This window comes from Cynocephalus volans, chromosome 3 (genome assembly GCF_027409185.1).
Source record: "Cynocephalus volans isolate mCynVol1 chromosome 3, mCynVol1.pri, whole genome shotgun sequence".
In the NCBI taxonomy this organism is placed as follows: domain Eukaryota; kingdom Metazoa; phylum Chordata; class Mammalia; order Dermoptera; family Cynocephalidae; genus Cynocephalus; species Cynocephalus volans.
The window spans coordinates 80,327,131-80,341,719 of NC_084462.1; the positions used below are offsets into that span (position 1 = coordinate 80,327,131).

General features: G+C 35.8%; 1 protein-coding gene across 1 annotated transcript in view; it reads right to left on the reverse strand.

Annotated features, from left to right (window-relative positions):
• Positions 1-12,360: 12,360 nt before the first annotated feature.
• The window catches only part of MINDY2 (MINDY lysine 48 deubiquitinase 2), a 66,037-nt gene continuing 63,808 nt past the window's right edge, over positions 12,361-14,589 (reverse strand). The window contains exon 9 of the mRNA XM_063089609.1: positions 12,361-14,171. Coding sequence (XP_062945679.1) covers positions 14,043-14,171 — 129 coding nt within the window. The 3' untranslated portion in view covers positions 12,361-14,042. The remainder of the gene's footprint in view (positions 14,172-14,589) is intronic.

Genomic DNA, 14,589 nt, shown 5'->3' on the forward strand with positions numbered 1-14,589 from the left:
CTATCTGTAAAGAAACAGGCCCTCACCAGACACCGAATCTGCTAGCACCTTGATCTTGGACTTCCCAGCCTCCAGAACTATGAGAAATACATTTCTGCTGCTTATAAGCCACCCAATTGATGGTATTTTTATGATAGCTGCCTAAACAGACTAAGACACACAGATAGAAGCAACCTCTAAAAGATTCCCCTTTAGGCATGGGAGTGTGGGGCTGTGCATCTTCGCAGAGAACAAGAAGTATACCAGAATCACAGGCTAAGCAAATAGCAATCTCTGGAGATGTAATAGAATCCCAAATATCCAAAGAGGAAAAACAATAGATGTCTCATGTCTAATCTATCATTACTTGGGCAGTGATTCCAATGCTGGGGATGAAGTAGTCATCTCTGGTTCAGGGAGTAAAGTCATCACAAACAGTGAGGTCTTGGGCTTCCAGACTGAAAACCAAAGAAAGCACCCAGACCATAGTAACAAGACCAATAGCCAATGGAATGTAGGCAGCTACACTTGGGCTTCTGTTGCACGATGCTGATTTTCTTCGGGTATGTACTATTACCAAGGAGGGGCTGTCTGAGGGGCTGTCTGGTTTTTTTTATTATGGGATATGGCATTGATTTTATTATCTCTGAATGTGATTTTCACTCACTAAGTGGAGTTTTCTATCTCCCTTCTTAGCAGTCCACAATGTCTGTGGGAATGACCCTGAACAACTAATTTTTATTTCCTTAAGGGAATCAGAGAGAATCTACATTAATTATCCACTCCTTATAGCCTGAATATTGAGAAACATTTTTTAGGTAGGAAATTTAGGTTCAAATGACTCACATATCAGAGGGGCAGGTATCAGATTCATGAGACAATGTATGTTTAACAGGTCCTAAGAGCATATGCACCCTATATCTGACCTCCTGTCCTTATGGGATGGGGGCAGAATTGAAAATCTATAAAGATACAGGGAGATACTATTAAAAGACCTCATGTACATATAATGAATCTTCATAAACATAGAAGTGAGACATATCCCACTTTAAATATAGGAAAAGGCATTGCAAAGTTTTTTTAAATGTTGATGTAAGGTGTGAGTCAATCCCAGCAGCCTTAAATTTAGAAAGATTAAAGCCTAGAGCAAGATAGAGACCAATTTAGGGGTTCATTTGCTGGACTAGAGTTTAAAGAAGTTATTTGAATAGACGATTGCGTCTCATTAAACTGGCTGCCTGGGACCTATGGGGAGATGAAAGTTCTATTGAATGACTTTTCCAAGAGCCTAGCATTGAGAAGTGAAATGTTTGCCTCAGTTACTATTAGTGTCCTTTATCAAGTACATCCTAGTTAAGGGATGGGAAGCAGCTACATTTCACTGAGCTCCATCATATATGATAATGGTAATGCCATCGATACAGTCTATGAACTCCCATTGCTGTTCAGTTGATCCCAAGGGGCTCCCCACATAGCCATGGTCCTGGGGGAAGGGGTGACATCTGGTAAGGGACTGAAGACAAAGGAGGCCACCCTCTCCTGCTGGTGGAATATGCCCAGATTTGGCTCTATTGTGTATCAAGGAGGCTTCGGTAGCCATGCTGAGCTCGTGGGGTACTGTTGCCATGATGAAGCATAATGGGCAATAATGAGGGTCACAGGCTCAGGGTCATCCGAGGCATAACAGGTAGCTGAATACAGACGGTCACAGGCTCAGTGTCTGCAAGAGCTTCTATTTTCAGGATATCCCAGTATGTGGCCAGAAATTTCTGCTTTAATGGTGTATAGCACAAAGCCGAGAAGATATTTTCTTGCATCAGAAACCTATGGGCAACTTGTGGCCATCATAGGTGGTCCTAAGACTCCAGAAGGCATGAAAGGAGATTGCTAAGGTCTCTACATGAAGGAGTCTCTGCAGGCACTAAGAGGAATGTCTGTGGATTTTAATTTGGACAGATTCTGGAGGCTTTTGCTGGAGGGAGCTCCATTTAAGGTGGGCAGATCTGTAAGTAGCAGCATCAGTGAGATCAAGCAAAACTTGTAAATGAGGAATACGTTGTCTCCACAACCCAAAAAAGACTAAAAGATGTTAGATCATGTCCTTAATGAGTGTGTCAAACAAGTCTTCTCAGAGGAGGATGTTATCAATGTAATGTCTTATCTGAGCTGCTGGAGCAAGGTGGATGTAGTTAAAATCTTGTCTGCAAATATTGTGTGTGATGGCAAAGGTACTGAGGTTCCCTAAAGGGAGCCTAGTAAAGTTGTACTGTGTCCATTCAAAGGTGAAGGAAAACTGCAGAAGAGAGGCTGTGGAAATAGGCACTGAATAGAACATATTAGTCCAAACTGTAATAGCAAAATATTTACAAGCTTCTGATGTGATGGAGTTAATAATTTCAATAATATTGGGTATTGTGTATGGGGGCCTTAATGAATGGGACCACATTACTATTCATGGTGAGGTGCTATTTATTCTTTCCAGGTTTAATTTAATTACATTTTATTTTTTTATTTTTTAATTTTTTTTATGGCTGGCTGGTATGCAATCCAAACCCTTGACCTTGACCTTGGTGTTAAAAGACTGTGCTCTAACCAAACCAGTCAAAATGGGATTGTCAAATGGAGAAGCAGTGGTGATAGTCACCCATCCGTTAATTAGGTGTTATACAATAAGTTTCCATCCTTGAAGGCCCCGTTTTAACTTATATTGGGCCATATTAACTGTCAAACAGGAGTATTAGGGTGTCCCATTTCATCAAGCCAATTTGTAGTGCCAAAGACTTAATTTATTTTTTAATTAATTAATTATATTTGGTGGCTGGCTGTTAAAGGAATCTGAGCCTTTGACCCTGGTATTACCAACACCAAGCTGTAGCCAACCGAGCTAACTGGATAGCCTTTTCCCTCTATTTTATATTCAGTTACTCTCCTAAGATTATCTGGGTACCATGTTCAAATTTAGTGAGAGCCTCAGGCATGAATATAATTTGAGCACCAGTATCAATTAAGTCTGTGAAACTTTGCCAATTGCCAATTGGTGCACTTTGGTAAATGTTAAAGGTAATTCAGAACTTATGTTGTAGAGGCATAATCAGTGCTGTTTTAATCTTTTTATTATATAAATTCTCTTAGTAAATTTTTGGTTCCTAATTGGATCAAGTATGGACCTTTGTTTCAATTTAATAACTTATACATTCATTCATTTTATTTTCTCCCCCTATATCCAGGAGCCATTCTTTCCCTTCCTTCCTTCCTTCCTTCTTTCTTTCTTTTACTCTCTAGATATGTTGGGGGTGGAGGGGGTTTCTTTAGCCTGATTATATTTATATATATATTTTTTTCCTCCAGAGAGCCTCAGACCAGTTTCTTTAGGCTTAAGGACCTCCCTCATGGCAATGGTCGTGTGTTTTAAGGACCCTGGGCTTAAGGTGGGTTTGAATTAACCCCTTTGTTGTACCGCAGGGGTACCATGGGTATTTTCCCCAATAATCCTGAGAATTAGGTGTTTTTGTTGCAACAGAGGCACAGTGGTACAGAAGTAAAATGACCTTGATGTTATCAACAATGCACTCTAACGAACTGAGCTAACCAGCTAGCCCTCCTTGTTAAGACTCTGATGCCAAGGAAATCTGTGTAAGGAGAGAGGTAGCAGATTTATCAGCAAGCAGCAAGGCTAAAGCCCAAACCACTCTGCCTGTGGTTTGGATTCAGGAGGTAAAGCCAAGAGAAGTCTCCTCATGAAGCTATCCAAGAGTGAATGGTCATGGCCATGCCACCCTGCCTGATGGGCCAATTATTTCATAACATTTAAAGTTTCTTTGGATGGTGGGACACAATACAAGGACATTCAAATAGATGAAAGGCAGAACTCTTTGTTACTTAACTAAGCTCCAAAGGAGAGAAGGCAGGCTAGGGACAGGGTAATAGTAAACAGGAGCTATAGGGGGTGGCTTGTGAACTCCCTGTGGATTGGCTAATTTGAATAATTTCGCCTTTTGGGAGGTGTAATGGCTGTCCCTTGTTGTCTAATACCTGGCCCCAGGATTATTAGGGTGGGTATATAGTAGCCTGAAGCGTGAGAGCTCAATAAGGGAGGTGGCTTCTGTGGACTTGATCCACTGCTCAAGAAGGGGAACTCACTGGCCTCTGGCTAGGGCCTCAAAACTGGATCAAGACAGCATTAAAACCCCAACCACAAAATTATACATATTATACTAATATTCAAATTTCTAAGAACTGCTTTAGCTGTATTCCATAAATTTTAATGTACTGGTTTTCATTGTCGTTCAGTTCAGTATTTTGTAGTGTCCCTTGAGATTTATTTTTTGACTCCTAGTTATTTGAAGTGAATTATTCAATTTTCAACTATTTGGGTATCTTCCAGATATCTTTCTGTTATTATTTATGGTTTCTAGTTTAATTCTATTTTTGTCAGATAACATACTTTACTTTATTTCAATCCTTTAAAATTTATTGAGACTTGTTTTATGGCCCGTGATATAGTCTATTTTGGTGTTCCAAATGCATTTGAAAGGAATGTATATTCTGCTGTTATTGAGTGGAGAGTTCTATAAATGTCAACTAGGTTCAAATTGTCTATATCCTTACTGATCTTCTGTTTACTTGTTTTATCTATTATTGACTGAAGAGTATTGACATTTCTAAGGATGCCTGTGTATTTGTCAAGTTCTCCTTTCAGTAATGTCAGTTTTTACTTCATGTATTTTGTAGCTCTTTGGGTGCAAACATAATTAGAAATGTTGTGACTTCTGGATAAATTAACCCTTCTACTTTTATGAAATGCTTTTCCAGGCTGGCCAGTTAGCTCAGTTGGTCAGTGTGTTGATAACACCAAGGTAGAGGGTTTGGTCCCTGTACGGGCCAGCTGCCCGTCCCCTGCCACTCCCTACCACCTGCCAAAAAAGAAATGCTTCTCCTTATTCCTGGTAATATTTCTATTTCTGAAACTTACTTTGTCAGATATCAGTGGACTTACCTGCTTTTTTTTTTTATCATTCCTGTCTGCATGGTTATATATTTTTACATACTTTCTTAATCTATATATTTATATTTATCATGGGTTTCTTGAAGACAGCAGGCTGTGCAAAATTAATTTGCTGTAAGGCTAGGGAGTACAAAAATGTCTAATACGGCTGATTTTGAAGATTTCTGCAGGATCTGAAACAGATGTAATTAAAAATGTCCCGAGTCAGAATTTGAATACAGATCTGGCCTAGATTTGTTTCCTTCCAGATATATCTGTGAGTGCTGGCTCTTGAGTCAGACTGCTTACTTTCAAATATCAGTTCCATGAAACAAAGAGCTGCCTGCTTCATAGGATAATATAAAGTGAGAAAAGAGACCCTGCAAAAAGGGCACAGCATGGAAGAAAAATGCTGCTTATTGTAGTTTTGTTGAGGCTGCTGTTTTCCAAGTGTTCCTCCATTGACTTTGGGAGCTTGCAGGATAATACCCAGGGAAAAATCAGAGGGGGTATAAGGAATTAAGGATTTTAGTTCTAGTTATGTAACTTTTATGTACTTTTATGTTAATGGGGAAAATGATTCAATAACCCAGTTTAATTATCTTACTTAAAGGACAGGCTAGCAATAACTATATAAGTATCTTTAAAAATTTCCCTAAATAGACATTTGAGTTCTAAGTGCCAATCATCATGTAATGAACCAAGAAAATCAAGATGAATACAACTTGATCCCTGTCTTCAAAAGGCTCACAGTCTACTTTAAGAGCTATTAATGAGGGATGATGGAGTTTGGATGTATTGTCCTCCCAGAACTCATGTGGAAACCTGATCCCCAGTGTGACAGTTTGAGTCATGGGGGCGGATCCCTCATGAATGGATTAGTACTCTCCCTAGGTGGAGAGAGTAATGAGTGAGTTCTCATTCTATTAGTTCCCACAAGAGCCAGTTGTTTAAAAGACTCTGGCACCTCCTCTCTATCTCTTGCTTCCTCTCACCATGTGATCTGCTTGTACCCACAGCTGCCTGCTGATTTCCGCCATGAGTAGAAGCAGCCTGAGGCCTGTGCCAGATGCAGCTGTCCTGGAATTGTAAGCTAAATAAACCTCTGTTCTTTATAAATTACCCAGTCTCAGGTATTTCTGTTATAGCAACACAAAACAGACAAATACAGAAAATTGGTACCAGGAGTGGGGTTGGAGTCCCCACAGAGAGTCCCCACCAGGGAAATGTCTAGTAGAGCCAATGCAGCAGGGCTGCTGCCAGGACCCCAGAACCATAAGGCCACTAGCAATGTGCAATGCAGGCCTAGAAAAGCCACATGCACCAGCACTGCCCAGTAGGTTGTGCCTGGAGGAGCTGTGGGAGTGAGGCTGCCTGAGGCTTTGGAGGCCCAAATGCCCCATTGTGCCCAGGAACCAGGAGTTGGAATCAAAGATTATTTTGAAGCTTTAAGACATAATGTCTGCCCTGCTGGGTTTTGGACTTGTTTGGGGCCTGTTTCTCCTGTCTTCTGGCATATTCCTCCCTTTTGGAATGGGAATGTGTAGCCAATGTCTGTTTCACCATTGTATATTGGCAGTAGATAAATTTGGTTTTGATTTTCACAGGTTCATAGCTGGAAGGAATTTTGCCTTTGGTTTCAGATGAGACTTTGGACTTTTAAGTTGGTGCTGGAACAAGCTAAGACTTTTGGGATTGCTGGGGCAGAATGTATTTTGTACATGAGAGGGGCATTAGTTTTGGGAGGCCAGGGGCAGAATGATGGAGTTTGGATGTATTGTCCTCCCAGAACTCATGTGGAAACCTGATCCCCAGTGTGACAGTTTGAGTCATGGGGGCAGATCCCTCATGAATGGATTAGTACTCTCCCTAGGTGGAGGGAGTAATGAGTGAGTTCTCACTCTATTAGTTACCCTGAGAGCTGGTTATTTAAAAATACCCTGGCACCTCCTCTCTATCTCGTTTCCTCTCGCCATGTGATCTGGTGTACCCACAGCTGCCTGCTGATTCCCGCCATGAGTAGAAGCAGCCTGAGGCCCATGCCAGATGCAGATGTCCCAGAATTGTAAGCCAAATGAAACTCTGTTCTTTATAACTTACCCAGTCTCAGGTATGTCTTTTATAGCAACACCAAATGGACTAATACAAGGGGAAAAGAAAAAAAAGGTTGAAAAAAAAAAAGTTAAGGAGGGGAGGTCAGCAAAATGCTATGTGGATTAATTAATTCTGGCTAGAAGGCTGGGAGTCCAAGAATCTTTCACAGAGAAATGTCAGATATTAGCTGGTTTAAACATTAAATTGTTGGGGTTGGCTTGGTGTAGAGAAAATGATCCCTTCTCAGCTTTTCCTAATATAGTCCTTCAAGAAGAGAAGTGTCATATATAATAAACCTACTACTGGGATCAGGTAGTTGACTATTATATAGTTTAGAGATAATTGTTTATTTACTGCCTCTGGGGGGAAATTTGTCTTTATCAAAAGTTGGTCCAAGTATTCTAAGAGTTAATCCTAGGTAAATGTGAATCAATATGCCAATTCCCCATCTCTTCACTCATCTTAATTTTGTAAGAAGTAGCTTAATGAGATGAATATACATAGCAGACTGTTTTGTCTAAATATCAAAGTTTATTGAAATAAAATATAATCTATAATAAAAAAGACTACGGGTGTTATTCACTGGTTACAGTTTTAAGTATATCACCAAAAACATCCAACATTTTAATCCAACAACACTATCCTTGTGGTACAATAACAAACATGAAATCAAATATTGAATAATACTGAGTAATTCTGTCAGAAATATTTTATACTTTCCCATCTATGTTCAATATGCCTTTTTAGGAATATCCTCCATAATCTAAATTTTGAAAGATATAGCTTTTAGAATTAAGTAGTTTTAGCATAATTAGCATTTAAAACAGTAAATTTATTTCATAGAAATTCGTCCTTAAGCTGGATAGGTGCTCGTAGGTGTCTTTATGCAAAAATTGTATTTCAATGCTCCTTCCTATTAATCTCAAGAGTTGTTGCTATTATTCTTTAATTGGAATTAAAGCTGGTCTTAAAGGAAAACAGATGAGTTACTTCATAAGTAAGAAGGGTGTTAAGAAAAAAAAGGAAAGGAGAGAAAATAGGCACTCATACACTATCTATATATTTAAAGTCTTTGATATCTCTATTTCAATTGGCCAGTATTGGCCTGGCACAAAGAGATCTATGATATGTCATAGCACATCCTTGACCTAACTGGTCCAACATTAAAGTGGAGGAAGAAAACCTTTTTCTTTCTTTTGCTACATTTCAAGATTACTTTCTCTGTAGTCATTCTATCATTCCACTTGCTACTCCCCAAAATATGTGCCTCAATCCAATTATTCTACACAATTCAACAAAAATGATTCACATGCACTAGTTTTAGAAAATGACTTTTAGGCTATCTCTGAAGTTTTGCAATTATAGATTATCTCTTTTGCTATTGTATAACTGTTGTGTAGCAGTCATACATCAATTATATTATATTGTCCTACTCCTGATGTGTGGATCTGTGACAATAGTTGTTATTTTATTGAAGAAGATAGCCTTAACAAAAACCATTGGAGACTTCTCAAAGCCTCATCTTTAAAAATCTGTAAAGCTAAGGTATCCCATGTACCCTGAAAAAAAGTGGTTACTTCATACAACCAATATGTGAAAAAGAACAAAAACTCTGACAAAATTGTGAAACAAACAAGACAGATCTTCAAAGATTAAATACCAATCTTAGCCTTGAATCACATTGCATTAATTAGAACTGCTTTGTAGAGTACTTCAGTTATAATGTCCATTTGGACAGGTCACTGATTTGAGAATTTAAATGAGCAGCTCAGTTTCCTGATTTTCTATTTAAAGCTGTAAATTAACTACTAGAGCCAAAGGAGCCAAGATCACCTTCCAAAGAATTTTGCATTGTGTATCCTCTGATTGATGAGGCATCCCTGCCTCTCAAAGCAGGGATTACAGTGCAGATAAAGTTTTTAAAGATAAAGTGACAAATCATTAAGTGGTTTGAAGAAATCCTCAGAATTAATGTTAGACAGAGAGACTTATTGAAGAATAATAACACATCTTTTTGTTGTTTAAATCTACTGTGGTTCAAAACTTGGGTTTTTGTATTTCTGCCATGGTATCTCAACTCCTTATCTGGGATAGTACCATGCCCTAAAAAATTCTTGTGTCAGGTAGACATGTCTGAATCTCCTCCTTTCACAGGACAACAGGATGAATTTGAACTTGAGGCAATAGTTAAAGAATTTTACCCTGTTTTTTAAGTTTAACTTTCTTGAGATCAGAAAAGTGAAATTATAAACTATGACCCTTCATGTAAAAAAAATATATGCATATCACAATTTATTCAACTCTTATTTCTAACGGCAGAAACACTGGGATTAAGAGACATGCATGAATTAAAATCTAGATAGATCTTCAAAATAAGTTGAGCTTACCAGACCCTGTAATTTGTTCCTCACAATGTTATCTCTAATTTGCAATTTATTTTGTTCAGGAAGCCTTTGACTTTAAAATTTAGTTTATTTCTAAGTGTCACCTAAGAATGTAACCTCAATTCTTCATGATGTTTTCCCAACAGTTTTAGAAGTATTTCACATCAGTAACTAAAGACACTAGATTATCAGAGAACCTATGAACTCTAATGGGTTCCTTTACCATTTTCAGTCACTTTCTAAAAGATATTTAACTACACTTTATTAAACAAGTTTGCACTAAAAAGTGCAAATAATTTAAGTAGCCCTAAAAGATAGTATTTGAGAGATCTAAATGATTTCCACCCATGCAAAAAATTTACATATGTATTAATAACGTGATACCACTGTACTTTATTCCATGGAGGAAAAGGCAAAGAGAATCTAAATATTTAAATTTGTGAAAGATATTGGAAAAAATAGATTTTTAAATGTTTTTTATACTCCCAAAATACTCTTGATTTTGACCCTACAGTCTACAGGACACAGAAGCAACTGTAAAATACATCTTTGGGAAGAGATGATGCCATACTCACAGACAAGATAATTGTATGAATTTTGACAGCATTAAAAAAATTGACTTAAGACACATTGTCATTGGAAAACAAGTCTGCACATTCAAGAACAAAGGATGTGTAATATCTGTAATAATTTAAATAATACTCTATGCTTATACTATACCTTTTATTCAGGAGTGCAAAGTACTAAAAAAAGAAAAAGGAAAAAAAAAAGCATTGTTCACATATTTAAAGAATAAATTGAGGCACAAAATGTTTGCCCAAGACAAGATAGTCAGGTTTTTAGACACAAAATGATCCAGAATTCCACATGCCCAGTTCCTTAAAATACCGATTAGACTATATTTAATACCTCCATCTTATTTTATCAAACATTAGTAAGTTTTCAATTATATTTTATGTTGTATGCCCAAGTATTGTGTGAAAGATAAAGGCCGTAAGCTTCCCAGAATGTTTTAAAACAACTGGTACATTGAGTAGGAAAGTACAGCAAAATATAATCAACTCGCTTTTTTTAAAAAAAAGTTTAAATAAATGAAATTGTTTGAGGACAGTTGTGGAAACTCCGTGCCTTGATTTTTCTCCAGCAGGATTTCACAAATCCCTGCTTCATATGCCAACATTAACATAGGGTCCACAATTATTCTTTCCTTAAATATTTATTTGTTTTCTAGTCCTCTTTTTCTCTCAAGATCTTTTGTCTCTTAGTGAAATGAGTTTGTGCTTCATCGAAAAGAAAATGCTAAGAAGGTTTTGTGCAAGTACAAAATGGTTAATTTTGGGTTTTGTCAACTAATCTGATATTAACTTGCTTAGTTAGTTAAATCAAGATCAAGAAGTATTAGGAAGAATTCGAAACATAATATGGGATAAGTAATCAAATACTAGAAATGTGAGACAAAAAAAAAAAAAAGATATATTCCAAAGTCTAATTCTAAAAAAATCTATGACTCATTCAACTATGAACTGGACCATGAAACATCGAAGCAGTTACTTTACCTAAGCACACTGGACTGGTGGCATACAGCCAATGCCAATTTCAGCTGCCTCACACTGCTTAGTGTGTGTATGTACATGCGTATGTGTATTCTTAAAATGGTGATTCTTAAATGTGAGAGAAAGCTCCCAGATTCCTTTGAGAATCTAAAAAAAATCATAGAACTTTGCTTCAGAAACACACATACACACACATACAAAATACTTTTAAGTGTTGACAATTTACTGTAAATCACAGAATTGCTGATGCAATAGGATTAGACATGAAGAAAAATTTATATTATTAATAAAGACTGACCATTAATGTTAAAAAACAGACTTTGAAGGTAAGAGGAAAGTGCAGTGACCATATCCATTCATTCATCTGCCTCTTTTGCTACCTCTTATGGTGATTTGGTTGATACAAATTGTCCCCCTAATTCAGCCTATAAAAATTAAAAACAAAAATGTTTAAATTCTAACTTCTGCTAGCAGTGTACAGGTAACAATTTTCAAGTATTAAAAAATACAGTGAAAAAAGACTTTAATACACCAGTATCAAATTCCTATGTACCCAAACCAGCAAATGAAATGCCTGAATTTGTTACCTTGAGCAAAATATAAGAAAATAAAAGACACAATAGCTGTAAATTCTTTATAATCTTCAAGGACAGGAAACCAGTATCTCTGAGAAGTTTGTTTGTTTTAATAGAATTAAACATTTAATTTTCCCCCCACAGTAATCAAAGTGAACATTTTATCAGTATTATTCTTGGTGTATCAAACTGAATTCCAGGAATGTAAGAAAGTCTGACTTGGAAATATTACATAGAAAAAGTGTGGATTAACAAACACATTACATTTTTTAGTTTTGTCTTATAAGTATACATTGACATCTACTTATCTGGTAGCAGCACTGCTGGTTTTGAGTGAGTTGTTTTTTCTTCTTCCAGAGGGAATGCAGAATGGCAGTATTATCTTTGGAACAAATTAAAAAGATAGTAACAACAGAATATTTCTACACATATATTTTTCAAGGGCAATAAATAGGTAAGTACATAATTATGGAAAAATATGCCTCAAATATGCTTTTTAAAATTTCTCAAGGTTTATTGTTTTGTTTTTCTTATATAATGCACTGTCACTACTGTCTATTTCGGGAAAAACAAACCCTGAGGTTTGAGTTTCCTCCTTCAACCAATAGAGTGATATCAAGAGTAAACTTGGATTGAGGTCAACCTGTTTGAGCCAAGGGAGAGTTCTGTGGTGTATCTGATTACTTCACCAACATATGCATATTCTGGATTATAATCAAGAGACTCATCAAATATTTTGTATCAAAATTTTATATCTCAAATAGGTTCTCTGATGATTTATCATGCTAGCATTGGAAATTTGAAGAACAAATAACAAATAACAAATTTGTAACAAATAACAAAATAACAAATTGTATAACATAAACAGACATTCAGTATAGAAAGACATAAAAAATACAGCTTGACCCTGGATTTTCCCCTTACAATAATTCCTTCCATAAATAAGACTTTACTTTTTACACATAGACTCATCCTATAACTGGTCTTAGATCATGGGGAAAGTTAATGACATAGCTTAAAAAATCCAGACCACATTTTTTGTGTAGTCTTTTGTCACTCTAGACAACAAAAGACATTCTCCAAGTGGATACTCAGGTCAGATTATGATGCTCTTAAATAAACAAATTTACCGAGGCTTAGAATGTACATCACACAACTACTTGCAGCAGCAATAGTCTTTTCAAAAATGACTAAAACAAACTTTTAAAAATAAAGCATATAAAAAGGACTATAAGGATAGTTTTCCAAACTATATCTAGAAATACAGGAAAATATGTGTTGCCTTATAATAAAGTTAAATAAATATTCTTTCTGAATCCTATAAACACTACAAGATGTTATAAGTTTATTTGGTTCCTGTAACTTAAAAAAATCTGATTGTTTTTACAGAAATTCCTCCAAATTCTTATCTACTCTCAAACACATTTTTATTAATGTCTTTTCACTAGACTCAGAGATTATCTCTAATTTCCTTTCAGAAATGTGCTTTTCTGTTGGTTTTAATAAGTATACTTAATTTTCTACCAATAAACATGATTTAAAATTTAAGGTTCAAGGTAATTCTAGAAAAAGGTAGACACTGAACTATCTGTTTTTCTATATCCCCATATTTACAAAGCATAGCATCCACCATGATTTCCTCCTTACACTCACTTATCACATTGTCAATAAATAGTAACTGTGGTCCAAGTTACCTATATTAAAGATTTCAAAATTCCTCAATATTTCACAACACTACAAAGTCATTAACATCTGATTTTGATAGGTTATGAGTATTAGTGTTATGTAATTTTTTGCTATTGGAAAAGAAATAGAAATCTTTATTTTTTCTATCTAAATTAAATCCAAGCTCCATTATCAGTTCGCAAGATAATATCTAAAATGTACATCCCTAAAGAAAGGTAAAGCTGTTCAAGGGCTCAACTAGTCCAATATACAATTAAGAGTTATTTATTCCTGCTATTTTTTTGTCTTTTTTTTTTTTTTCTCTTTAAAATCCCTATATTAAACCCCTGGTTTCTCATGGATTAGGTCATAATTTAACATTGTAAAAATTTCAGAAACTATTGTGCTAATATTTAGATTTCAGGAAGGAATCAGACTAAATCAATTACCTCCATTCATCATTAGAACAGAAGATAAAATAGCTTACTAACTGATATGAGTTATGAATGTCACTATGACACAAAATTTGCTGTGATTTGCTTATTTGGCTACAAGTGCAGTATTTTTCATGAATGACAACACACAGCATCTCCAACTTGTAACATGAAACTCCAGCTCATAAAGACTGTATTGTGTAACTTGAAAAAGACTGATTGTAACTAAGTAACAACCCTTCTCCTGAAAAACATGAACAAAATCCATTGGGAAATCAGGCACAGACGGTATTTATCGGTTTTTCTTCCTTTCCTCTTGTGGTTTTGTTTCTCAAGACATGAGTATAGGTGGTTTGAAGAGATTCCAACACTTGTTACAAGATGACACAGCTATTTTTTTCCTTTTCTTTTTCTTTATCTTTATCTCGAGGTTCCTTCCGTTTACGTTCACTATTCCCAGATTGTCTTCCACTTGATGGAGAGGCTTGTGCTGGCTGGCCTTGCTTTAAGAAAAATACACAAGAAGAAATTACTATAACTAATCTAAGGTGCTTAATTATAGTTATCTAAAAAGAAAAACCAGAAGAATGAAAGAAATCATTAATGGAAAAAGCAGCTACTGGTGTATAGACTTGTTATGTTACATGGTATCGGAGTAATTGCCTCTACCATTCTGGACAGATAATATTAATGTATTCATTATTCTAAATAAATGAAATTTCAAACAATAAATAACATGTAAGGTTATATTGCCTGCAGACTTGAATTTAAGAAATAATTATGTTAAAGATTAGAAAATGTTAAAGAATGTGACATCTTTTGTTCCTTAAGACCTCATTAAATAGTACAATAAACAAATTTTAAAAGGAGAAAAAAAAAATCCTGATAACTAAGTGTGGAATAAATGTATTTGGTGAAATA